General features: G+C 48.4%; 1 protein-coding gene across 2 annotated transcripts in view; it reads right to left on the bottom strand.

The window, feature by feature from the left end:
- LOC138471851 (collagen alpha-1(II) chain-like) overlaps positions 1-27390 on the bottom strand; it is a 1536387-nt gene that overhangs the window by 498860 nt on the left and 1010137 nt on the right. For both annotated transcript variants that reach the window (XM_069609694.1, XM_069609695.1), the window contains 2 exons: positions 6519-6626; positions 431-484 (listed from right to left, as the gene is read on the bottom strand). In XM_069609694.1, the coding sequence (XP_069465795.1) occupies positions 431-484; positions 6519-6626 (162 nt within the window). The remainder of the gene's footprint in view (positions 1-430; positions 485-6518; positions 6627-27390) is intronic.

Consider the following 27390-nt stretch of genomic DNA (forward strand, 5'->3'; position numbering starts at 1 on the left):
ACATATCAATGAGTAGCTTCTACGAAATCTAGCCAAAGATCGCACCTCAAAGAAAGCGCATTACCTAGATGCACAACACCCAGAGCGCAGGTGGGAGTTCAGAGAAAATCTACCCAAAGCCCACAATGGAGGCCCAAGGTCTGAGGCCATATACCCAATGACCGAATCACTGACCTCTCTTATGAGCTATTTTACCTAAGCACCTGGCAGCAGTGCCAAACCCCTCACTCAGAAGGAACCATTCCAAAAACAGCAGCTCTACACATTTTACTCTGAAAATTAAACGACCTGTTGATTACGGCTCAAATTGAAGTTCGCGGGCAATCTACCAAATGAAGTGGTAAAAAGACCTTTCCACAGAGACTTTGGCGATGAAGCAGTTTGGAGGGGGCAGATGAAGCTAGCTCCACATCTGCCCCAACACACTCACCTCTTCTCCTTTTTCTCCAATGGGTCCCATATCCCCTTTAAATCCCTGCGGCCCCTGCGTGTGAGAAAACAAAGGAAGAGTGAGAAGACACAGTGATTCTACTGGCCCATTTGGCTTTACTCTTTCTCGGTCACTGCATAGTAGATATATGTAACTGCTCAAGAACGGGATTAACCACACGCAGACTATGTCCTACAGTAGTAAGCATCTTCCACACCATCTGGACACCTTTTATCACACACAAAACATCTTCCTCTGCACAAGGAAAACAAGCAAGACACAGATGTACAAAAACGAATGGTGAAAAAGCATACCTCCATAAGGCATGTGGACAACCTTTGACAAGGAACACAACTGTAAAACACATGCAGGTGCACAGATACACCTCCTCATCTACAGATGGACACATGCAGACACATACATTGGCACCGCCCCACGTCAAACTGAACCTATCAGGGCTCAAAATGGGCCTGGGCTACCTGGGGATGGGCTTCAGCAGCCTCCAGAAACTGCTACCTAGCCGGGGCTCTGCTCAGCCCTCCCCCCCACTGTTACCTAGCCGGGGCTCTGCTCAGCCCTCCCCCCCACTGTTACCTAGCCGGGGCTCTGCTCAGTCCCCCCTCCCACTGCTACCTGGCCGGGGCTCTGCTCAGCCCTCGTCCCCACTGTTACCTAGCCGGGCCCCTGCTCAACCCTCCCCTCCACTGTTACCTAGCCGGGGCTCTGCTCAGCCCTCCCCCCCACTGTTACCTAGCCGGGGCTCTGCTCAGTCCCCCCTCCCACTGCTACCTGGCCGGGGCTCTGCTCAGTCCCCCCTCCCACTGCTACCTGGCCGGGGCTCTGCTCAGCCCTCCCCCTCACTGTTACCTAGCCGGGGCTCTGCTCAGCCCTCCCCCCACTGTTACCTAGCCGGGGCTCTGCTCAGCCCTCCCCCCACTGTTACCTAGCCGGGGCTCTGCTCAGCCCTCCCTCCCACTGTTACCTAGCCGGGGCTCTGCTCAGTCCCCCCTCCCACTGCTACCTGGCCGGGGCTCTGCTCAGTCCCCTCTCCCACTGCTACCTGACAGGGGCTCTGCTCAGTCCCCCTTCCCACTGCTACCTAGCCGGGGCTCTGCTCAGCCCTCCCCCCCACTGTTACCTAGCCGGGGCTCTGCTCAGCCCTCCCCCCACTGTTACCTAGCTGGGGCTCTGCTCAGTCCCCCCTCCCACTGCTACCTGGCCGGGGCTCTGCTCAGCCCTCCCCCCCACTATTACCAAGCCGGGGCTCTGCTCACCCCTCCCCCCATTGTTACCTAGCTGGGGCTCTGCTCAGCCCCCCCCACTGTTACCTAGCCGGGGATCTGCTCAGTCCCCCCTCCCACTGCTACCTGGCCGGGGCTCTGCTCAGTCCCCCCTCCCACTGCTACATGGCTGGGGCTCTGCTCAGTCCTCCCCCCACTGTTACCTAGCCGGGGCTCTGCTCAGCCCTCCCCCCACTGTTACCTAGCAGGGGCTCTGCTCAGCCCTCCCCCACTGTTACCTAGCCGGGGCTCTGCTCAGCCCTCCCCCCCACTGTTACCTAGCCGGGGCTCTGCTCAGTCCCTCCTCCCACTGCTACCTGGCCGGGGCTCTGCTCAGTCCGCTCTCCCACTGCTACCTGACAGGGGCTCTGCTCAGTCCCCCCTCTCACTGCTACCTAGCCGGGGCTCTGCTCAGCACCCGGCCTCACTGTTACCTAGCCGGGGCTCTGCTCAGTCCCCGCTCCCACTGCTACCTGGCCGGGGCTCTGCTCAGTCCCCTCTCCCACTGCTATCTGACAAGGGCTCTGCTCAGTCCCCCCTCCCACTGCTACCTAGCCGGGGCTCTGCTCAGCGCCCCCCCTCACTGTTACCTAGCCTGGGCCTTGCTCAGTCCACCCTCCCACTGCTACCTGGCCAGGGCTCTGCTCAGTCCCCTCTCCCACTGCTAGCTAGCCGGGGCTCTGCTCAGCGCCCCCCATGCCCTTCCCTGTTACCTAGCTGGGGCTCTGCTCAGTTCACCCTCTCACTGCTACCTGGCCGGGGCTCTGCTCAGTCCCCCCTCCCACTGCTACCTAGCCGGGGCTCTGCTCAGCACCCCCCCCTCACTGTTACCTAGCCGGGGCTCGGCTCAGTCCACCCTCCCACTGCTACCTTGCCGGGGCTCTGCTCAGTCCCCTCTCCCACTGCTACCTGGCCGGGGCTCTGCTCAGTCCCCCCTCCCACTGCTACCTAGCCGGGGCTCTGCTCAGCACCCCCCCCTCACTGTTACCTAGCTGGGGCTCTGCTCAGTCCCCCCTCTCACTGCTACCTAGCCGGGGCTCTGCTCAGCGCCCCCCTCACTGTTACCTAGCCGGGGCTCTGCTCAGTCCCCGCTCCCACTGCTACCTGACCGGGGCTGTATTCAGTCCCCCCTCCCATTGCTACCTAGCCGGGGCTCTGCTCAGCGCCCCCTCCTCACTGCTACCTGACCGGGGCTGTGCTCAGTCCCCCTTTCCCATTGCTACCTAGCCGGGCTCTGCTCAGCACCCCTCCCCCCCTCCCTTCTACCTGGCCGGGCTCTGCTCAGTCCCCTCTCCCACTGCTACCTAGCCGGGGCTCTGCTCAGCGCCCCCCACTGTTACCTAGCTGGGGCTCTGCTCAGTCCACCCTCCCACTGCTATCTGGCCAGGGCTCTGCTCAGTCCCCCCTCCCACTGCTACCTAGCCGGGGCTCTGCTCAGCCCCCCCCTCACTGTTACCTAGCGGGGGCTCTGATCAGTCCCCGCTCCCACTGCTACCGGGCGGGCCTCTGCTCAGCACCCCCCCCACTGCTACCTAGCCAGGGCTCTGCTCAGCGCCCCCCCTCACTGTTACCTAGCCGGGGCTCTGCTCAGTCCCTGCTCCCACTGATACTGGGCGGGGCTCTGCTCAGCACCCCCCCCACTGCTACCTAGCCGGGGCTCTGCTCAGCACCCCCCCCTCACTGTTACCTAGCCGGGGCTCTGCTCAGTCCCCGCTCCCACTACTACCTAGCCGGGGCTCTGCTCAGTCCCGCCTTCCCATTGCTACCTAGCCGGGGCTCTGCTCAGCATCCCCCCCACTGCTACCTAACCGGGGCTCTGCTCAGCACCCCCCCCTCACTGTTACCTAGCTGGGGCTCTGCTCAGTCCCCGCTCCCACTGCTACCTAGCCGGGGCTCTGCTCAGCACCCCGCCCCATCTGATACCTAGCCGGGGCTGTGCTCAGCACCCCCCCACTGATACCTAGCCGGGGCTCTGCTCAGCACCCCCCCACACTGATACCTAGCCGGGGCTCTGCTCAGTCCCCGCTCCCACTGCTACCTAGCCGGGGCTCTGCTCAGTCCCGCCTTCCCATTGCTACCTAGCCAGGGCTCTGCTCAATCCCCCCTTCCCATTGCTACCTAGCCGGGGCTCTGCTCAGCACCCCCCCCCCACTGCTACCTAGCCGGGGCTCTGCTCAGTGCCCCCCCTCACTGTTACCTAGCCGGGGCTCTGCTCAGTCCACCCTCCCACTGCTACCTGGCCGGGGCTCTGCTCACTCCCCTCTCCCACTGCTACCTAGCCGGGGCTCTACTTAGCGCCCCCCCACAGCCCTCCCTGTTACCTAGCTGGGGCTCTGCTCAGCCAACCCTCCCACTGCTACCTGGCCGGGGCTCTGCTCAGTCTCCCCTCCCACTGCTACCTGACAGGGGCTCTGCTCAGTCCCCTCTCCCACTGCTACCTGACCGGGGCTGTGCTCAGTCCCCCCTTCCCATTGCTACCTAGCCGGGGCTCTGCTCAGAAAGCCCGCCCCGACTGCTGCCTGGCCGGGGGTCATCTCAGCGCCCCTCCCTCACTGTTACTGCTCTGCTCAGTCCCCGCTCCCACTGCTACCTGGCCGGGGCTCTGCTCAGTCCCCCTTGCCCCACCAGCAGCACCTGTAAGCAGTGTGAGCTCTCGTGTTCGCAGAGACATGGCACGGGCATCTGAAGCAGAGCGCCCACACGTCCATCTCTTCTTGCACTTCACCCCTTCAGTCCGTTCAACCACCCACCCACCCAGGGTCGATTCTCGGAGCGGGGTGCACCCCGCCGCACAGGTGATCTGTAAGCGCCCAGCACCAGCTGCTCCCAGACAGCCCTCAGGGAGCTCGTTCCCGGTCAGCAGAGCATTCTAGATGAGCAAGTATTGTTAGATGGCTGTAGACACAGCTTCGAGTGGGAAACTGGGGCGGCTGTTGTTAGTGGGATGTCCCTTACCGTGCGCAAATGCTGTGCGATTAGCCGTGGTGGCAATGGAAAGAAATGTAAAGGTGGATCCCACAAGGGCCGGGGTGGGGGTGGGGTCGGAGTTCTGAAGGGGCAGAGTTCCGAGGAGGCGGAGATGGCAGTTGGACTCCACTCAAAGGATACGTTCCATATAATAGTTTAAAAATGGTGCATTTTCTTTAATGCTGCTACTTTCCAAACTCCACACTGTACATCAATTCCACTTTAAATCACTTCTATGGCAGTTGTGCCCCCAAAGTACTGTTGGTAATGCAGTGATTTTTTGTACATTAAGGGAGCCACAGACACGCTCTACAGTAGAAGGCTACCAGGGTAGCTCAGCAGGTTCAGAGACCATTGCTGAGATGTTATATATTTGAAACTGGTTGTTAATCGTATGACTTTTTGCAATTCCTTATAAAAAAAGTGCTATAAAATGTGTTTGGCCAGGGGATGAGTTGGGCTGGTCGCACTTGCTTGTATTTAGGGCGGAGGTGGGGCTACCTCTGCCCCTGTAGTGAAAATCAGAAGTTGGCACCCATTAACCCACAGTTCAATTTCCTAATAACTGCTGTCAGCACAACAGAAGCATGTATTTCTGATTGCCAGTTTGCAAACATATTACATCTTTATAAATATAACCTGTGATAAAACACAAAGGAAGGGCCACACAAATTACAGAATATGTGTGTGGTAGTCAACTAGTGAATGCAAGCAGCATTTTTGATTTTGGAAATTACTTTTATTTTTCTATAAAAGTGAAAAATGTACTTTTGGAAAACAATAGTGTGCCCAGCATGTAGAAAGCCTGCTTTCAACAGTGATGGCCCCCACCCCAGTAATATTCATGGCCCATTGATTCCCAAGGTGTCCCTTTCAGGCCAGAAGAAAGAAAACGTGCTGAGCAAATAGAACCAGGTGACGTGCGAATGACGCCTGGCCAAAGGAGCAGAGAGCAGATTAGATCACCGAGCCCCCAGCTTCCCTCAGCAAAGCTGGGGACTTGGTAAAGCCTGGACAAGGCTGAGGCAGCCTGGGTCCCGAGATCCGGCCAGCAGACATCTGTTGCCGGATCTCGGACCCAACAAGAGCGTGTCCTTTGACCAGCGCTGGCGATTAGAAATAGAGTGCATAACAAACTTCAAGCTTTGTAAAACAATGAAAACAAGCAGGTGACCGTATCATGCATTTTCTTACATTGTATGTATTTAGGGTGTGAAGAATAAAGCTACAGTCATATTCTTTGGCACAAATTGTTGCCATAATAATTTATGTAGTATCTGGTTGGGGATTTCTGTACATCTAAAGATACCTCTGTAAAGTACATTCTTATTTGGGCCTTGCGAAGTGAAACATTAACACTTAACTGAACAAACTAGAGCCTGGAAGATATCTGGTCACTTGCATAAACTGCAGACTTGGCTTAAATCTCAGTTTCAGTACTTAACCAAAGTATGCGATCCTGGCCAATCCTTTAATCTCACTGTACCTTAGCCACCCTCACACCTCAAAAAACAGTATGTATTTTTTGGGGCAGTCTGCCCTTACCTAAGCCATCTTCCCCCATTTAGGCCACACACAGGTTAGGCCACAACCCAATATTAGAGCCGCCCTTGATTTTTCATCTCACTTAAAGCACTATTACCCAAACAACTATTGAAACAAAGACACACACTTAATGACACCATTCCCACAAACACAGATGGAGTCTGATAGTCACATAACATGAACACACACACATCATCTCTTTTTGAGACTCGTGTAGTTGAGGAAATGTGCAGGGTGGGGCAGACACCCACATGTGGACACTGTCTCCCCGCAGCGCGTGTGCTTGAGGCATTTACCTGCTCCCCCGGGGGACCCGGCGGGCCTGGCTTTCCATCAGGAGCAGGAGACCCATCCGTGCCTGCAAATCCAGCATGGCCCTGCAGGCCCTTCGGGCCAGGATCGCCCTGCAGAGGGGGAACAATCATCGAGTTAAAAGCATGCATGGACAGCAGCAGGAAGAAGCTGCAGACACACACACCCTGCACCAGGTCAGGGGACTAGGACTGAAAACACACAGGGAGTCGCATGGCAGGTCACAGGCACACATGGCCACAGTTTCCAAAACATCACAGGTGGCGTCTGGTTGTTTCCCCATGCCCTAGGCCAGGTGTCCGCCGGTCATTGCACCCGGAAGAGATTAGTAACCAAGCCCAGTTCTCAGGGGTGCAGCGAATCCCAGCTGAGCCAATTGGGAATCTTCAGACAGAAGTACATCCCTGCAAGTAGTAGAACTCTTCAATCACACACTGATAATACGGGTGAGACCGAGTCCACGGGGGCACGGCACGCCTCTCATCACAAAGCATGTACAAGCTTGGTACTCTTTAGAGCAGTAATACACAGGGAGTTCCACGGGAAACAGAATGGTATGGTGTCATCACCAGAGAGAGACAGCTATACATAACATTGGAGTTACCGGGACAGGTGGGTGGGCAGGATTTTCACCTAACCCACGAGGAGTCTGAGACAGTTCTCCTTTGTCCTAGAGATGAGACAGCCTCACTGTTAAAATAACCTGGGTCAAAGGAGCCATAGAATTCTGATGGGCCTCCGAAGGTCCAGTGACCCCTGACCCAACTGAGGCTGCAGCCAGTCACATCTTCGGACTCTGCTTTCAGGTGCAGTGGTCATTGGAGACGATGGTTACAGCAGGCGTCACAAGAGAGCTGCTGTATGGTGTTGGGTTGTGGAGTGGGTCTCCAGCGCCCCCCTCCCCCAAGGCTAATCCCCTCGTTCCCTGTGCATGGCCAGTGCCCCCCCAGCCTCCCGCTGGTGCCCTATAATCCAACCCCCCAGCACCAAAAGCGGCCCCCGCTACTGTGGGTCTCCCCATCGAGCCTAGATGACAGTTCCGGGGGGTGAGGGGAGGATTAGCAGACGCCCTGCAGGGAGGGCTTGTATGCTCCCAGCTAATTCAATTCTGCAGACGCTTCCATGCCCACAGACCCCCGAGGGAGTGTTGCCCACAGCTCCCAACTATGTCTGCGGTGTCCCCTTCGCCCCAAGGGAAAGAATGATTGGATACAATGATAAAGTCAAGCTTCTCACTGGAAAACATCAGTGATGGGGAGAGATCCCGACAAAGGGAGCCAAGGTTGGCCCTGGCCAGAAACTGCTAACCCAATCAGCAGGGGTCATCATGGCCATCTCCACGGAGGGAGATTACTTTTCATGAAACGCTTTATTAATATCGCTGGCTGGGCGCACAGCTGGCTACAGAATACCAGCAATATTAATAATACATTCCAGAAAACTTAAGATGCCTCCAGGGGCCTCGCTATCTTAATCCGACCAATGATGACAGCATTTCAAACAGATTAAGATTCTATGGCAAAAATAGAAAGAGCTGTTCATTGTTTGTACCACTTTTGACTGTCGGCAGGGAAGTTCAGGAATCCTTGAGAGGCCAATAAGCCAAAGACTTATTCCCAGGGCAGGTGCAAGGAAGGGCTGAGGACATTCTGATGGCAAAAACTAAAATGCTAGGATATCGGTCCTAAGGTGCAGAGCCCCCTTCCCCCCCGTTCTGGAACTAGGGGCCAGCCAGGTCTGTTCATGCAAGCCTCAAGGCTAACCTCAAGGCTAACCTTGAGTAGCCTATTATTTAAAAACAGGCAGGCAAGTCATTGGATAGCACCATTTAGCTGCATAACAGTAGCACTATGCCGCAGAAGCTGCAGCTTCCTTTTTTTATATCTATGAATCTAAATGATGGTTAGCTCAAATGAATAGTGTGTTGGATACACCCGTATTATAGTATGAAATAACAATGTCTGTGCTTTTGATGTACAAGTAATTGAATATATTATCGATTTTAATTTTCTTTTTTATTGAGTAGCTCAAAATGATTTATACTTGTTTATATCAAGTTTCAACTGTGTTACCTTAGTTAATCTGTTTTTGCTGGGTTTTGTTTGTTGCTTTTTTCTCTTTGTTATTAAAAATGTGAAGTTGAAATTTTGTAAAGGTTATTTAACCATAAACAAAACTAAATAAACTACGAAGTCAGGGCCATACCACATTCCTATGGTTCTATATTTGTGTATCTCTGGTATCAGTCCCACCGTATGGTAATGTCCTATGTGCCCACCTTGCCAAGGCCCTGTTCACACATTCCCGAGGGCTCAGAATGCCACATCTCCAGGGTCAGATGATCCAGGCTCTGGCCTCAGATGGCAGAGCTGCCAGAGTTCATCCGGCTTGTGCGGCCTTCACGCCAGGCGGTGCAGCTGGATGTCTCTCTGCTAAAAACACCCAATATGTCACAGTAAAACCCCACAAAAGAGTGTGGAAGAGTGTGGAAGCTCCTCTTATCCGTCCATCCTTTCGAACTGGACTCCAGAGGATGGCGGATCTTTGCTGTCCAGGCTACAAAAGGCAGGACACTCGGACACTTGATCTATGCCTTTCCATGTCTCTCTCCAGGTCATCAGTGCTAAGAGACCCTGAAAGGGTGGCGAGCGTGCCACACCACAGAGAGCGTATCCCCGGAGCTGCTATCTCCTGTAGATGCAGGTGCTTGCCGTTTACTATTGCATAATGATGGGAGGAATTGAACAAGTTTAAAATTGAAAACTCTTAAGTAGTCTGTCAGAGTCATTGGGACCAACATTACAACCATCAGTAAGGTATTTATTTATTTATTTATCTTGTAAATGTATAAGAAGTGCGCAAAGCCTGTGGGCATCTAGGCGCTTGTTACATGGGAGAGAAAAAACAAAACAGTAAATACAGGCGGTGGGGTGGGGGGGTGGGGGATGGGAGAGGAAGAATATCAGTTAAAAAGATGGGTTTTAAGATGCTTCCTCAAGGTGTTGTAGGAGGGTTTGTCTTGCAGATATAGGGGAGGTCATTCCAGAGAGCCGGAGCACAGACAAGGAAGCGGGCCCCTCCCACTCTTTTCCTGTAGTATCTTGGTGTGACAAGTCAGTGTTTGCAGGCTGATCTTACTGGTCTGGCTGAGGAGTGTTTTTTGATTTTTTCATCCAGGTATTGGGGGCATCCTTGGCAAGGCACTGGTGGGTGATGGACAAGATCTTGAACTTAATTCTGTTGTTGACCGTGAGCCAAGGGGCAGCCTTTCTGGCCTCCGAGATGTGGGCAAGCTTGGCAATGTGGATTGCCGCCCAGAGGGCATTGTTTTGAATTGTTTACAATTTGTGTAGGTTTTCCTCAGAAGGGCTGCACAATAGTGAGCTGCAATAATCCAGTTTGGATCCTTTTGGGGCACGAGCAACTTCAAGGCAGTTCTTGGCAGTGAGAAAGGGTTTGCTAGCGTTGATGAGTTTAGTGGCATAGCCTGAAGAAGAGGCGATGTGGTTGACGTGGCAGGTCATGCTGAGCGAATAATCTAGGTAAACGCCTAGGGTCTTGATGGAGGATGCCAAGGGTAGAATGTGGCCGTCGATGGTGAAGGTTTTGTATGCCTCGTGGAGTTTAGCCAGGTGGGCAGGGGGGCCAATGATGAGGATCTCTGTTTTCTCATCATTGAGGCAGAGGCTGTGTGTGGCCAACCAGGACTGGATGGTTTCATAGAAAGAGTTTATTTTGAGGGTGTCTTTGGGATGATCACCAGTGAGAGGGATGAGGATTTGCATGTTGTCGGCGTTGTTGGTGTAGGAGATGCCAAGGGTATCCAGATGTTCGAATAGGGGTTTTGTGTATACATTGTTGAGTGTGGGTGATACGCAGCATCCTTGTGGTACACCATAAGAGGTGGGTGTGGGGATGGCGGCAGCCTCCCCGGCTAAGACTCCAGAAGATCTGTTGGACAGGAAGGAGGAGATCCACTTTGCTGTGTTAGGTGAGAAGTGGGCAGCGGAGGTGAGGGCCTGGCATGGGATCTCGTGGTCCACAAGGTTGAATGCAAACGAGAGACCGAGCAGTAGTAGGAGTGAGAGGGTGATCTCGTCGTTGGCGGTGTCAAGCTGGTTTCTTCAAGTCTAGGAGGCTGTTTCTGTCCCATGTTTGGGGCAGAAGCCTGATTGTCGGGTCCCCATAATGTGGTGAAGTTTAAGGAATGATTGGATCTGTAGGTATGCGACTCTATGATTTTCAGGAGGAAGGGGACTGTTTGGAGTGATTGGTCGGTAGTTGGTGAGGATTGCCAGGTTGAGAGAGGGCTTTTTTTAGCAATGGGGTAATCCAGGATTCTTTGAGAGAGACAGGGACCGTGCTGGTGGAGAAGGAAGTGTTGATAATGGTGGCGATAAGGGGATTCCGTTACCAGAGAGGCTGGGCAGGTATCTATCTCCCTTGCAGCGGGTGGGCTTGAGGCCTTTATTGAGGTTTGTGAGGGTAGAGGTGGTGATCGGTTGGAACTGAAAGGGGGGGTGTTGGGCTGGGTCGAGGGGGCTGGTGTAAATGGGGGTGCTAAGGATTTTTGGTTGGTTTTTATTTTTACTTGTAGTTGAGAGATTTTGCTTTTAAGAGTGTCTTGGATGCTCTTCCACCAGGTGTTGTCTTTCGTGATAAAGGCAGGTGGAGTGCTTGGGGTCTCTACTTCTTTAAGGGTGGAAATAGGTTCATGGGAACCTGAGCTAGCTTTGGTGATTCTCTCGTTGTAAATGGCTGCTTTCGAGCTCAGGATGGATTGCTTGTAGCGGAGAGAGATTTTGGAGAGGAGGGCTTTGTTGGCAGTGGTAGGGTATTTGCGTCAGGCGGCTTCTACTGCTGTTTTGGTGGCCCTGGTAGAGCGGAGGCCAGGGGTGAACCAGGAGTGGAGGTGTGTTGTCTTTTTGGCCTTTTTCGCTTTGAGGGGGGTAAGTGGTTACGGTCGTGCGTATCAAGGAGTGGTAATGCTCAACTAGGGAGGTGGTATCCGATGCGGGAGGGAGTGGTAGGTTGAGGAGAGGGATGATCCTGTCGATGGTCAAGTTGCGGGTGCTGTGGGCCATGATAAGGGCAGGGTAGGTTGGGTGAAGCCAAAGAAGCTTGCAATGCCCAGGCATCATCTTAATTGTAGCAGCAGGAGCATCACATGCTAATGACACTGGCACTCGTGAGGGACAAGGACTGTAGGGAGGCCACCGAGTCCCCGCGTTTTGAGCCCAGCTGCGTTCTGCTGAGCCTCAAAACGTTCTTTTGACTCTTCGCCTATTTTTCCCCTGGCCCATGACCAGGGTCAGACTGGGGTATAAAGTTGGTTCGGGCAATAATAAAAAAGTGTCCCACAGTTGCATATCGCAATAAATTGCTTTTGTGACAGACTGTCTGAGCTAGACCTAAGTGTCAATTTTTGGGTAAAATGTGTTGAATCCTTTGCTCAGCGACACTGGTCGAGAATCTATTAGCTGCACAGTGAAGTGACTCATTAAACTGGCCAGCGGTGGCTCCAAAAACTGGCCCACTTGGACCAAAAAGCTGGCCCCCACTATACGTTGGGCCTTCTTCAACTTGGCAGGTCTCTTGAGCCCCTGGAGCAGTTGCACTGCAAATACACGATGCTCGTATGCAATAGTACAATTCAGCACAGACTGCAACCAATTTGCAATGTGACATTGTGTTTTTATAGACACGGTTGAGGTTAGAAATACAATTTAAACCGGACAAAGTGTCGACTGCTGTGGGCCACTACGCCACTACTGCGTGTAAAGCTGCACTGTTCACACTTTCCTTATTGAAACTGGACAATAAGGGTGACAATGAAAGCACGAAATGCTTTTATTAAAATTGGAATTCATTATAAATCGACTGCTTTTGAATTGGATTTTTCCAATATTATTGCAAAAACAAATTAGGAGCAATAGTACACATGCTAAATCCTTGTTCCAATTCCCAGAATGCACTATGGATTTGTGCTGTCTGGGGAAAGTCCTCCAAAGGCTGATGCTCTGTTTGCCCACTGCCCGCAGCCCAAGCACGTTGCCACGTGTGGGGTGTGGGACAGTTGGCTTCTTTATGAGGGGAAGAGTGTAGGGTAAGTGGCACATTAGGGATCAGCTACCTTGATCTGTCCCCTCTGCCCAGAGCCACTTCTGCAGAGGAGGACGGGATTCTCTGGGGATAGGCCTAGTTACCATGTTGGCGCCATATAAATGTGCAAATGGGAGTAAGAGTGCCACCTGGGGTGCTCGCCTCGCGTCAGGCAACTCTTGTTTATCTCGGACACTGGGTGTGAGGGAACGGGCTCTGAAATAAAGGCACGGAGTCAAGTCTGCATTCAACCTTCTTTAATCGTTCAGATACATGGACTGCCCTTTCCTCCCTTCCCTCCTCCTTTCCCAGCCCCCTTCCCATGTTCCCCTCTCTCTCTCCTGTTAAGGCCGTCCTGCAAATATCGACATTCGTACCCTTTATCCATCTACAACATCTCCCTTTGGTTCAACATGAGAATGGCTTAAATGTGTTCTTTTAGTCTCTGTGGTTTCCAGATGGTTTGCTGGGGTCGGCCTTGTCCCTCCGTGGACTCATCTGGCACGAGGTTTCCTTCACTCTTCGTTGCCTGTACCGGCTGCGTGGTCCAGATTTGCTCAGCTTCCTCTTCATCAGGTGCGGTATGGAGTTTCCGGAAGAACGAAGCATTGCGTGTTATTTCTCTCCCCTCCCTTTCGGCTGTTACCATGGATCATTTCACTTCCACTACTTGGAACGGGTGAGGGTCATATATGGTGTCTGTTTTCTTCTGCTGTCGTTGGTGGATCAGGACTTCTTCCCCTACTGGTAGCTGTATCTCTCTCCCCCTGTTCTGCGGTCAGCCCATTCCTTGGCTTTCTTCTTTTTCTGGTGGTCGCTCTTTCTGATTTCCTCGTCTTGTTCATCAATGTAGTCTACCAGATGGATTAGGCATTTTCTTGGCTTGTACTGTATCATTATTTCCATCTGGGCCTTCACCATGGCCACATTTGGTGTGCTGCAGTAACTTCTCAACATTTCACACAGCGCTTGTGGTAGGGGTTCTTGGTCAATGATCGTTTTCTGTCTTGCACTTTTGACTGTTGACATGAAACGTTCAACCATCCCATTGGCCTGTGGCCACAGCTGTGTGACTTTTTGGTGGTGGAAACCGAGATGGGCTGCAAGTTCCGTAAATTCATGGCCTTGGAACGGCAGTCCATTAACTGTTTTACCACATTGGGTATGCCCCATTCACTGAACAGTTTGTCTAGTGTTCCAAAAACACCCTGGAAGGCTGTGGATTGGACCATTTTGACTACAGGGAATCTGGAAGATTTGTCTATGGCGACCAACACGCATCCACCTTCTCCCAGAGGTATAGAAGTCCAGTGCGAGTGGACACAGTGGTGTTTACCTGGCTGCGCAATGGCATGCCTGCCAGTGTGTGATGACATCTTCCACCATGACGTCCATGTAGGGGAACCATACTTGGTTCTGCAATGTTTTCTTCATGTTGGATATACCTTGGTGTCCTTTGTGTGTGAGCTTGATTATTGTTTTCCTTAGGGTCATGGGTACTACCAGTCTGCTTCCCCTTTGTAGAATCCCTTTGACTGTGTTAAGATGGATTCTTAAACTCTAACCTGGTGGGCCGAAGTTTAGGTGGCCACCCTAGTATAGTGGAACAGGGGAACCTTCTGGATAAGCCAGACCGATCAAAGTAGCTTGGCGGGCGTTCAATACTAGGTCTCAAGTGGGGTGAGAATGATCGGAAGCCAACAATGAGCACACACAGTAACGAGCCACAGAATACTCTTAGACAGGTGTATATCAAAAATACATACACATTTATTATAGGCCTTATAAACAAACACAAATAACAACAGTAATAGAGAAACAGTTACCACACAAGCGTATCACTATGTAACATATATACAATCACTTTTGCCTAATGCGGTAAAGGGGGAAAAACATCCACAACCTGTAACAAAAGGGTGGGGGGGTGGATAGCACAATTATTGCATTAGGCAGACTTCAGGACCAAAACCATAACGTAAGCAGTCCAGACCTACGAAGTGGGGAGCCTTTTGCTGAAATGTACAGCTGGGCGTTTACAACGCGCTGTAGTGCGTAAAGAGCGAAAGCGGCACCTCTTCAAGGAGCTGTAGCAGTTTGGAAAGGGGCTTGAGGTGATTAAGAATAAAGTCCTAATATTCGAAGAGGGTCTGCCCTTACAGGCAGGGTGACCTTCGAGGTTCAGGAATAGCTAGGGAGCGCAGGCTATCCCAGCCAAAGTGAGGATCTTAAAGAAATCCTTGTGCGTAAAAGTACAATAGATGTGCTAGGGGCCACTGTTAAGTTAAGGAAGTACTCACGGTCCCATGGCACACTCCAGACCAAACTTTGCTATTTCAGTCAATGTTGCTGGTAGGTTCAAACCCTGCCGTTTCTAGTCGTTCCGGCTCTCAGAGGCTGCGGGACAGGACGGTCATCCGTGACGGGAGAGTAGCCTTTACTCTGCTCACAAAGGGAGGACGAAGACCATTCCGGACTCATGGCTCAGGTGAGCAGACAGGCAAGACACTCACAGTGATCGTCACCACAGCGTAGTGACACAGGAACTGCACAGGCTCGTGCGGAGGCGCACTCTCCTATTTTCTGACCCAGAGAAGCTAGGCCTTTGAAATCTGGTGGGGGAGGGAAGAGGGCCACAAGCTAGCAATTCCCCCAAGTCTCGAAACTGCATGGCTCCTATGCGATATACCATGGGAAGAGCTGGTCAGTACAGTGGACGGCCCAGGAACACTTCTGAAAAGGCTCTTTTGGCAGGTAATCAGGAGGTGCGGAGAATAGTTGTTTCCACTACTACAATGGGTCAAAGCGCCCTTGCAGGCCTTCTAAGATCAATGACAAAGCAGGGGTCAGACAGGCCAGCAGCGGGCTCAGGGTGCCAAACCATCCAGCACATCTCCCGCGGGTCCATGGGACTGCTTCAGCTTACAGGATACTTGGCTCCTTTCGAATTTCAGTTTGAAGCACAATAGATTGATCTGGAATAGATGCAGAGCCCCTTCTCTTATCCAAAGTTCAAGCCATGCTCAGATTTGGATAGCCAATAGAAGATCTGCTCTCATGAATGCACACCAGAAGCAGACCAATCACCTCCCATGGTGGTCCCAGTCATTCAGGCACACCAGACATCCTGGCACTAGTAGTGTGGATTGGGACCAGACAGTCCCAACCCTCTTCCTGGGCGCTAGAACACATGACATGCAGGAGCCCGCCAAAGATGCGGTTTTCGCGGGAGGCTGCATGCCCAAATAATGAAGCCCTGGGTCAGCTTGACCTGGGGGAAGACTAAGGACAAGATGGCCAAAGGACAGAACAATAGACTTCATGGCATGGCCATTTTCGGCACTTGTCACAACAAGGGACCAAACACGATAAACACAGTATGGTACGACAAAAAGAAGCAAAAATACCAGCAAACTGCTGCCACCATTTCTTTCTAGGCTTCCTGTCTCACCATCAAAAATTCGTTAGAGGGTGTCTAGGGCCATATAACATGAAGGTCCGTGTGTGGTACAGTAAGGTACTTGGGGCACAGATAAAACGTTACTAAGAAAACACAACAAATTCAAAGACTACGGGAAACATAGTTTCCCCGTACTGACAGTCTGAAGAGGGTGCCAGTTTCCCCATAAGAAATGAGCAAAAGCCCAGGGGAGCGCAGCTGAAGGCTGTGTTCCACTGGAAAAAGTCAAGTTAGGTCAGTCAAACAAAAGCAAAATGTTTGGGGGATCCATAATATAGAGGGAAACATGCACTTAGAGAAATATTTCCTAACAGACTGGTGGTGGCTAGTTCGCCGTGAACTTTGGCTAGTCTGTCCATTTCGTTCACGTCCACCCTCGGACTGACTGCAGCAAACATCGGCTGGCAAACATGGCCAGCGTGAGTGTAGGGGGAAGGGTGTTCTCTGAGATGTACTAGATGTAGAATTCGTCTTAGCTCTCCAGCATGTGGTTTTCCTGGGCTTCTGGGTGTCTCGGCAGGTAGTCTGTTGGGTTTAGTTATCCCCTGGGTTTGTGTATTATCTTGAAATTGTATTCCTGCAATCTGATGCCCCATAATTCGATCCTTGGTGGCATCAGGGTCTTTGGGTTGCTGAACAGGGATAATAGGGCTTGGTGGTCTGTGGCATGCATAAATCGCTGTCCTATCACAAAATGGTGGAAGCGCTTGCAGGCCCACACGGCTGACAGACTCTCCTTTTCTGACTGAGAGTATGCAGTCGCAGTGTGTGAGAGGGCTCTGCTTGCGTATGCCACGATGCTCCTTACTGGTTGAGTTTCTAACTCATTCTGCACCAGGAGGGCTCCCAGTCCCACGGGTCTGGCGTCCACTGTCATATCTGTGTACCATTCTGGGTTGAAATAGGCTAGTTGGCGGCTGGCAGTGACTTCTCCCTTGATCTGTTGGAACACTTGTTTGTAGCCATCCCATAAGAATGGTGTGTCCTTCTTTAGTAGTTTACGGAGGGGCTCCCTGAGGTTAGCATAGTTTGGGAGATAACTTGCACAATACTCTGCCATTCCGAGGAACGATCTGAGTTCTGCCGCATTGCTGGGAGGTGTCAAATTGACTACGGCACTTATCTTGTCTGGGTCTGCTGTCATGCCTTGATTGGAGAAGATATGCCTGAAGAATCATAGTCTTAGCTTATTGATGTTACACTTTTCTCCATTGAGGGTGAGTCCAGCTGTCTGCAGAATTTCACACACTTTCAATAGTCTTGTCGTGGAGGTCTTTGGACGTTCCGAACACAAGGATATTGTCGCTATAGACATCAGGTATGTGAGTCTCCTGATGATTTCTTGAAATATCTCTGCAGCGGATGAGATACCAAAGTTGAGTCTCTTGTATCAGAAGAGGCCATTGTGAGAAGAAAATGTTGTGATGGGTCTTGAGCCTGGGTGGATGACAGCTGGTGGTAGCCCTGGTTAAAGTCAAGTTTTGATAACCGGATTGCCTGGTTGAGCCTGATGATCATATCCTCTATGCTGGGCCCTGGGTGTCTCTCGCGCCGGATCGCATAATTTGGGATACGCAGGTCCACACACAGACTGAGCCACCCATTGTGTTTGAGGACTACTACCAGTGGGGACCCCCAGGGAGTTGGCCCACTCACTCTTTCAATAATGTCATCTCTGAGAACACTCTGTAACTCTTTTGAGACTTGTGCTTGTAGGTGGAACCTCACTCTCCATGGGTGTTGTGGCACCAGGTTGACGGCTGGGTCTATGTGGAACGTAATCACAGTGTCTTTGAACATGTGAACCCCTTTGGTAAAAGATATGGGAACTTCACCTTTATGTGTTGAATGGATAGGTGTTTGTCTTCCATCGTGCTGGTGGACCCACAATGTAGCGGGTGACCTTGTACGATCTCCGACTTTTCATATTGGATGTTGCGGACTGCGAGAGCCTGTGCCGTCCTGTAGCTTAGCAAACACCTCCCTGCTATAGGGCTCTGAATGATATGGAATGTGGATGAGAAATGTGGTTCTTGTGGTGTAAATTGCAGGTAAATTGTCCAGTAGAATGAACTGGCTGGCTCCCCCCTGAAATATTGTTGGATTGCATTAAAGGGTATTGCTCCTTTATTAACTGATTTTATTTATTTATTTTAATTTTTGTAACACGCCAACATGCCCGCAGGCCTCAGGGCGCACACAGAACAAGACAAAGATGAAGACAAAACAGGCATAAGAAGCAGAATGGAAGAAGAGTCAAAGGGTTATTCCAGGTTGAAGAAGTGAGTTTTTATGGCACGTTTGAACACGGTATAGCTCTGGATCTGCTGTAACCTAACTGGGAGTGTGTTCCAAAGAAGGGGACCCTGAGCATCAAGAGTAGTACCTCCAAATTTGGCTGTCCTGAATTTAGGATGTTTGAAAGTGATCGCAGAGGAAGAGCAAAGGTTCCTCACATTAGGTTTGGTACTAATATGGGATGACAGATAAGTGGGACCACTAAAACCGAGGCATTTGTGGGTCGTTGTAAGCATCTTGTGTGTTATGCGATGTTTGACGGGAAGCCAGTGGAGTTTTTTCCTGAAGGTAGAGATGTGTGTACGACGAGACTGATTAAAGATGTTGCGCACAGCATTATTCTGAACCACTTGTAGAGACTGGATGTTGGAGGCTGTGTTGCCCGCTAAGAGGCTGTTACAATAGTCCAATCTTGAATGTATTAGTGCAGTGGACAAGAGCGCACAGTTCTCTTCCGATATACATGGTCGAATGTATCCTATTCTCTTATTTATAAGACCACAGCTAGATTTGATGCTGGAAACATGGGATTTCATGGAGAGTTCTTCATCAAGAACAACTCCTAGGGTCTTGACTTTCTTTTGGACAGTAATGTTATTGTTGGCAATATACTGTCAGGTACTGTCAGGTTGGAGTGACATATTCTTTACATACAGTATCATATACTCATTTACATTGGGTCAGAGGAGACACATATTTAGTATAGAAAGATTTTGGGAAGTTATTATGGGTTATATTTTTAAACAGCCAATTTTGCCCTTAACCTTCATTGCAGTCTATGGAAAATGCCCCAAGCCAAGATGGAGGTTCTCAGTCTAAATTCTAATTGGCTGGAGATTGTTTATAGGGAGGACAATGAACATTCTAAACTGCCTTTCATCGTCCTTGCCCAGCTAAGAGGTTGTGTGCCTTGCAGCTCCTGCTTAACTTGGTCAAGGGTGACAAGTTTCAAGCAGTTGAGCGGAATATCTGAAAGTATAACAGGAGTCGTGTATGGAGTTTGGTGGAGACACAGGACAGGAGTTAGAAACTTCCAATTTTCTGAGAAAATAAGTTTTCAAGTCTCAATCACTTTCCATTTTTGTTGAACTTTGTAAAAAGGTTATATTTATTTTAAGGGATTGAAATCGCAAATCTGTATCTAAAAAATTGAAGCGCGTACGTTTGTTTTTTATCTCTACGTGTCATTTCAAACTAGCGCGTGAGTTTTTTCCCGTTACTTTGAGCCCGCGCGTGTGTCTATGCGCGTGAGAGTGAAGCGCGAGCGTGAACTTTGGATTCGCGTTTGCTGTTCATATACGCAAGGGTTTTTTTCTACGTGATAAAATAAAAGCGCGTGTGCTTTTTCCCGCGATTTGGTTTTTTGCGCATATGCGTATTTATTCGTGGGTTGGACTTTAGCGCGAGTGAGTTTTTACCGCGTCTTGGACTTTAGCACGTGTGCGTTTTACCCGCGAATTGGATTGTCGGCGTGTGTGCGTATTTCCCGCGACTTGGAGAAAAGCGCGTGTGTTTTTTCCCGCGATTTGGATTGTCAGCGCGTGTGCGTATTTCCCGCGACTTGGAGAAAAGCGCGTGTGTTTTTTCCCGCGGGTTGAATTTTCATCACGTGTGCGTATTTCCCGCAACTTGGATTAAAGCGCGTGTGTTTTATCCCGCGGTTTGGATTTTCAGCGCGTTTGCGTTTTACCCGCGGTTTGGATTTTAGCGCGTGTGCTGGCTTTCCACGTGAAGATTTCATCGCAAGTTTAAAATTCGTTCCTGAGCAAAAGACACTCTACAAAGAAAATATAAAAACAAATACAAGAACTTAAAAGAACTTCCTTAAACTTATTTGAAGAACTTTAGACCTTGTTCAAGAATCGTAGGGTTGAGTAGACGAACTACAAAGTTAAAAATTACATTCATGGACCTACTGAGAAGGCTGAATGATCTATAAGATTCTGGTCCACAAGTAAGGAAGTCTTGTCTTCTTATCACTTCTCTGGGCATACTGAAGAGAAGTACCAGGTATGGTTTTTTGACTATTTTGGTAAAGGATATAGAGTTTAAGGTTAGTATAGTAACCCATGAGTAATGAGGTGTATTGCATGTTTATGTTTTAACTACAGGTGAAGAACCAGCGAGTTGATAGCTTCCAGCCTGGTGTTTGTTTCTTTGTCCCTTCCTCCTTTTCCCCTGAAAGTGAGGTAAACTGAGGTCAGCTCAGAGTGCCACATTTTGGGTGGATTGTCGGGGGTTCAGCAGCTTCTGCAGACACCAGGTTCTCAGCATGACAGTATGAAAGGCCAATAAAAAAAAAGTGTCTGCCCAAGCTGTTATGAACCCCGACGAGACAGCCATGGAGGCATTGGGAGTAATGGTTAGGGAAATGAGAGAAGAGTTACGGGTGGCTCATCAGGAGTATTCAAGTCTTTGTCAAAGAATGGATGAGTTAAATTTAAAGGTAACTCAAATATAAGAAAGAGAAGTTGAAGTTTCGGTAGGTGCAGGAAACCCACCTGGGTTGGTGAGAGTAGGAGAAGAACAAGAACCTAGGCTTCCCAGAGGGGCAGAGGGAGGTTTAGGAACTTTAGTTATGGCTGTTCCTTTAGCCGCTCCCGAACGTTTCTTAGGAGATTCAAGAAAGTTTCAAATTTTTCAGACTCAGTGTGAATTGCATTTTTTAAGTCGTCCAGAGTTGTTTTCCACAGATGCTTCAAAGGTAACATTCATCTTATCATATTTATCTGGAGAAGCTTCTGCGTGGGGAAGTCTTTTGGTGAGTCAAAAGAATTTGGCTTTGAATAATTATTCCCTTTTCCAGACCGAATTTAAGAAAATGTTTGATAAGAGACAGTTATCTTTAGAGGTTGATGGAGAATTACTGGAACTGCGCCAGGGAGGAAAGGAGTTGATTTCTTATATCACTCAATTTAGAACTTTAATTTTAGAAAGTAAATGGCCAGAGGAGAAGAGGGCTTCCTTATTTTATAGGGGCTTAAAGGATGAGTTAAAAGATGCTCTGGCTGGAATTTTGCAGCGACCAAATATTTTAGATGCCTTAATTGATTTGGTAGTTCAGTTGGATTTTCGTTTAACAGAAAGACGTTTAGAGCGTAGACGTACTCAGGGAGAGGTTAGGTTTTCAGGAAGAATGGAGAGGCCTAAAGTTGAGGTGGTGAACAGAGAAGTGAAGTCAAAGATAATTGACCAGCAGAGCCGGGTGAGAGGTCCGTTGTCCAAGGAAGAGAAGGCAAGAAGAAGGGAGAATAATTTGTGCTTATACTGTGGCAGGAGTGGTCATTTTCTTGAAACCTGTCCTTTTATCCCCAAGAAGATCTCCAAATCTTCAGGCAGAGTACAACAAGTGGCTAACACTATACAGACAGCGGTTCCTCACATAACTGTGAACGTATCCTTGATGTTCAAAAAGGTACTTTTAGTTTCTGGGCCAATTATTATTGATTCAGGCGCTACGGGTAATTTTATGGATAGAGGATTGGCAAAAACTCTAGGTGTTCCTATTGTTGCAAAGAAAGAAATGGAGCAGGTCAGGGCAGTTGATGGGGCATCTCTTTCTTCAGGTCCAATCACTCATAATACAGAGTTACTTGAGATGGAGATGACTGGAGGTCATTAAGAAAATATCTCTTTTGAGTTAATTGACGCGCCAATCTTGACAATTATTTTGGGTATGCCCTGGCTTACACTTCATAATCCCAGAATTGATTGGAGTGCAAGAATTGTATCCTTAGAATCAACCTTTTGTCAGGAACATTGTCTTTCAGGAAAATCTTTTGAAGAGAAAGAAAAAGTTGTGAATTCCGTTTCATTTTCGCTTGCAGAAAGAAGGGCAATAGGTTTTGACATTGGAGCAGTTGTGGGTGAACCTCCAACTTGTTATCAGGCTTTTTGGGATGTTTTTGATGAAAAGGAAGCTGGAGAGTTGCCTCCTCATAGACCTTTTGACTGCAAGATAGAGTTGGAACCTGGAGCTATTTTACCAAGCAGTAGGGTTTATGCCTTGACAGAAAAAGAGAATGATTATTTGAAAGAATATTTAAAGGAAAATTTGGCTAAGGGATTTATTCGCCGGCAGCCTCACCATTGTTCTTTGTGCCTAAAGCTGATGGTTCTCTCAGAACTTGTATAGATTACAGGGCGGTAAATAGAATGACAGTGAAAAATCGGTATCCTCTCCCTCTCATTTCAGAAATGTTAAATCAAGTCCAAGGTGCTACCATATTTTCTAAGTTGGATTTACGTGGAGCTTATCATCTTGTAAGGGTTCAAGAGGGGGATGAGTGGAAGACGGCTTTTAAAACCAGATTTGGCCTGTACGAGTACCACGTGATGCCTTTCGGTCTTTGCAATGCCCCAGCGGCTTTTCAATTTTTTATCGATGAGGTTCTTCGGGAATTTCTTGATGTTTTTGTTATCGTCTATATTGACACATTTTGATTTTTTCCCAGAATTTGGAGAATCACAAAATTCACGTTTGACAGGTCTTAAGAAAATTGAGAGAGAATAATCTTTACGCTAAATTGGAGAAGAGTCAGTTCCATACGGATTCGGTGGAATTTTTAGGATTTGTGATCACTCCTTGTGGCCTGGAAATGAATCCAAAAAAGGTGGAAGCGGTTCGTGATTGGCCTACTCCAACTAAGGTGAAGGAGATCCAGAGCTTTTTGGGATTTGCCAATTTTTACCGAAGATTCATTGAAGGCTTCTCCAGTTTAGTAGCTCCAATTACTCGACTTTTAAGAAAAGGAGTTCCATTTGTTTGGGAAGCTAAGGCTGATGAGGCTTTTCAAATTTTGAAGGAGAAATTCATTACCTCTCCTATCTTGATTCATCCTGATACTTCCAAACCATTTTTTGTAGAGACTGATGCTTTCAATGTGGCAATGGGAGCAGTGTTGTCTCAGAGGCATAATGTTACAGGACAATTGTATCCAGTGGCCTACTTTTCTAAGAGATTTTCACCTGCGGAGGAACATTACACCATTTCAGACCGAGAGCTTCTTGCTATCAAAGCAGCATTTGAAGAATGGCGACATTTTTTAAAAGGAGCACGTCACACTGTGACAGTATTAACTGACCACCGAAATTTACTTTTTTTGAAGACAGCAAAAACTCTGACATCTCGACAACTTAGGTGGTCATTATATTTTGCGGATTATGACTTTATAGTTACTTTTAAGCCAGGTAATCAAAATAAAAAGGCAGATGCTCTGTCACGGCAGTTTCCAGAAAGTGAGGTTAAGTCGGTCTGTGAGCCTCTTCCATTGATCGCTCCAGAACGTTTTGTTCTTGCTGGGATTGAAAAGGAGAACAAAATCTTCAAGAAAGTATGGGAATCCATTTCTGAGACACAACTTGAAGATTGGGTTCGTTTGGATCCAGCTCGCAAAATTAAAGATGGTTTACCTTATTTAGATGACAGACTCTATTTACCATCAATTGAACTTAGAGAAAAAATGTTGAAGGAGTGTCACGAATCAGTCTTGGCAGGACATCCAGGGTATCGGAAGACTCTTGAGTTGATCAGAAGAAATTTTTGGTGGGAAAAAATTTGACAAGATACCCTTAATTTTGTTAAGACCTGTGAAGTTTGTGCTAGATCTAAGAATCTCATCAGAAAGCCTTCTGGGTTATTGGAGCCGTTACCAGTTCCACCGCGGCCTTGGTACTCAGTGTCTTTAGATTTCATCACGGATCTTCCACAAGATAAAGGGTGTACATCGGTATTGGTTGTGGTTGATTTACTCACTAAAGAAGCACATTTCATTCCAATGAAGGGAGAGGTTACCGCTGATAGTTTAGCTCACAGTTTCTTGCAAGAAGTGGTAAGATTACATGGAATTCCCAGTCAGGTCATCTCAGATAGAGGGCCTCAATTTATTTCTAAGTTTTGGAGAGCTTTTTGTAAGAGATTGGGAGTTGGGGTATGTTTATCATCAGGTTACCATCCCAAAACCAATGGGCAGGTAGAAAGGATAAATCAGGAGTTGGAAAAATATTTGAGGTGTTATCTGCAGACAGGTGAAGAGTGGGTAGATTTGTTGTGGGTTGCAGAATTCGCATATAACAACTGTAGTAAGGATGCCACCTCTATGTCTCCGTTTTATTTGGGACGAGGTTTTCATCCTCGTTTTCTTAGTATTGAGATTAATAATGATTCAGGAAACCCAGAAGTCGAAAGGAGACTAGAAGTCATGAAAAGAAATTTGGAAAAGGCAAAAGGGGTGTTGGTGGAGAGTAAACAAAAATACAAAGGGTTTGCTGACCGTAAAAGAAAGATTAGTCCTCAATATAGTGAGGGAGATTTGGTGTGGTTATCAACCAAGTTTTTGAGAATTAAAGGAAGAAATAAGTTTTGTCCTCATTTCGTAGGACCGTTTGTTGTTGAAAAGGTGATTAATCCAGTGGCCGTTCGTCTTAAATTACCCAGTCATATGAAAACTCATCCAACTTTCCATGTTAGTTTATTAAAACCTGTGGTTAAAGGAACTAGATTAACACCTACTCCTTCAGCAGTTGTGATTGAGGAAGATGCTTCCGAAGAATTTCTGGTTAAGAGAATTCTGGACTCTAGAAGAGTAAGAGGAAAGCTACAGTATCTCATTGATTGGGAGGGTTTTGGTCCTGAAGAGCGCACTTGGGAGAAAGCAAGTGATGTGCATGCTCCTCGTTTGGTTGAAAGATTTCATGAAAAATTTCCATTGAAAAGTGGCCCAGGGACTGGGCGTTAGGAGGGGGGTACTGTCAGGTACTGTCAGGTTGGAGTGACATATTCTTTACATACAGTATCATATACTCATTTACATTGGGTCAGGGGAGACACATATTTAGTATAGAAAGATTTTGGGAAGTTATAATGGGTTATATTTTTAAACAGCCAATTGTGCCCTTAACCTTCATTGCAGTCTATGGAAAATGCCCCAAGCCAAGATGGAGGTTCTCAGTCTAAATTCTAATTGGCTGGAGATTGTTTATAGGGAGGACAATGAACATTCTAAACTGCCTTTCATCGTCCTTGCCCAGCTGAGAGGTTGTGTGCCTTGCAGCTCCTGCGTAACTTGGTCAAGGGTGACAAGTTTCAAGCAGTTGAGCGGAATATCTGAAAGTATAACAGGAGTCGTGTATGGAGTTTGGTGGAGTGTCAGGTTTCCTTCTCTTATTCAAGTTTCCTTTTTATTATTATCCTTTTCAGATTAGCTTTGTGTGGGTGGGAAGTTTTCCATTATAGTTGGTTAGGCCTTAACTTGTTGATTCAGAATCCTGGTTCTGACCCAAGGCAAGATGGAGCCTCACAGTGACAGCTCTGATTGGCTAGAAGACAATGCTGAACAACAATGAACATTCTAAACTGTCACTCTGTGCCTTTCATCATCAAAACCCCATCTGAGAGGACGTGTTCAGTGGCTGCTCCTGCTTTAGTATTAGGCCTGGTGGATTTTATCCTTCAGATCTCAGCAGTTGAGCGGCTACTTTCTTGGGGGTTCAGGAGAAGTCTTCAGCTGGCAGGAATTCGTTTTGAAGATAGGAAAAGCAGGAAATCTTTGTGAATTCGCTCAGGAGATAAGTGACTTTATTTCTACTGTAAATCTGTTCATCTTAATAACATTCTCCTTGAAAATTCGTTAAAAGTAGTGTTTCTACTAAAACTATTGAACTATCGGAGTGCGCTTGTGTTTCCAGTGCGGTGTTCCTTAGCGCGAGATTTTGACTGCCGCGTGCGTATTCAAGTGAGCGCGTGCTTTCTAGCGTGTGTATTCCGAGCGTGAGTAGAGGTTGGTCTCGTTCCATTTTAAACGCGCGTGTGTTTTATTGCGCGGGTGATCCTTTGCGCGAAAAGCTGTACGCTGCGTGAGAACTACAAAGCGCGTGTGAAATACAAAGCGCGTGTGAAATACAAAGCGCGTGTGAAATACAAAGCGCGTGTGATTTTTAGCGCGGGTGTACAAAGCGCGTGTGAAATACAAAGCGCGTGTGAAATACAAAGCGCGTGTGATTTTTAGCGCGGGTGTACAAAGCGCGAGAATCTGTTCGTCGCGTGCCATGTGAGTGCGCGTGTGTTTTTTCCATCGCGAGTGATTTTGCGCGTGAGAATCACTTCGTTGCGTTTGAACTCAATAGCGCGGGTGTTCTTATTTCGCGTGTCTCGCAGGAGAACATTATTGCGCATGTGGACTATTGCGCGTGTGAATTATTGCGCGTGTGGACTATTGCGCGTGTGAATTATTGCGCGTGTGGATTTTTTGCGCGTGTGGATTATTTTGATCGCGCGTCTTCATCCGTTTGCGCGTGTTCTTCAACCAGGAAGATTTCTATGTGAAGTTCATCGATAATTTTAATGGAAATAACCTGCGTGTGCAGTTAGCACGTGTTTCCCCTTTCTTCAAGGATTCAAAGACTCAAGATAATTATAAATAGTTTGAAAAGTTTTGAAATGACAAGAAAGAACATTTTAAAGACAATCTAATTGAACTACCAGTGCATGTTGGAAAAAAGACAAACAAAGAACTAAGACTTCCAGTTTTGCCTAATGTAAGAAGTTGCTGGGAATTTCAAGTATCGCAAGTAAGAGAGATTTTCAGCTTCTTATCCGCTTCTCTAAGAAATTTCAAGAGAAGAACCAGGTAGGATTCTCAATTATTAGTTAAGGATTAATGTCTTCCCATTCATAAGGTTAAGTGAATTAAGGAAGTGTATATGTTATTCTTTATCCTCCGCAGGTTCAGCACTGATTAGCCTTGACGCAGTCTGCCTGGTGTTGTTTTGTTGTCCCATTCCCCCTTTCCCTTTGGGGTGTAGTTTACAGAGCTGTATTGAAAACTAGTTCTGGGAAATACATCTCAGGGGGATTGTCGGGGGTTCAGCAGCTTCCGCGGATACAGGACCTCTCAGCCTGACAGAATGAAAGGCCAATAATTTAGTCCGCCCGAGCTGTCATGAACCCCGACGAATCCATGGAGATGTTAGGATCTTTGATTAGGGAGTTACGGGAGGAG

This window comes from Ambystoma mexicanum, chromosome 8, assembly GCF_040938575.1.
Source record: "Ambystoma mexicanum isolate Mex_15411 chromosome 8, UKY_AmexF1_1, whole genome shotgun sequence".
Lineage (NCBI taxonomy): Eukaryota > Metazoa > Chordata > Amphibia > Caudata > Ambystomatidae > Ambystoma > Ambystoma mexicanum.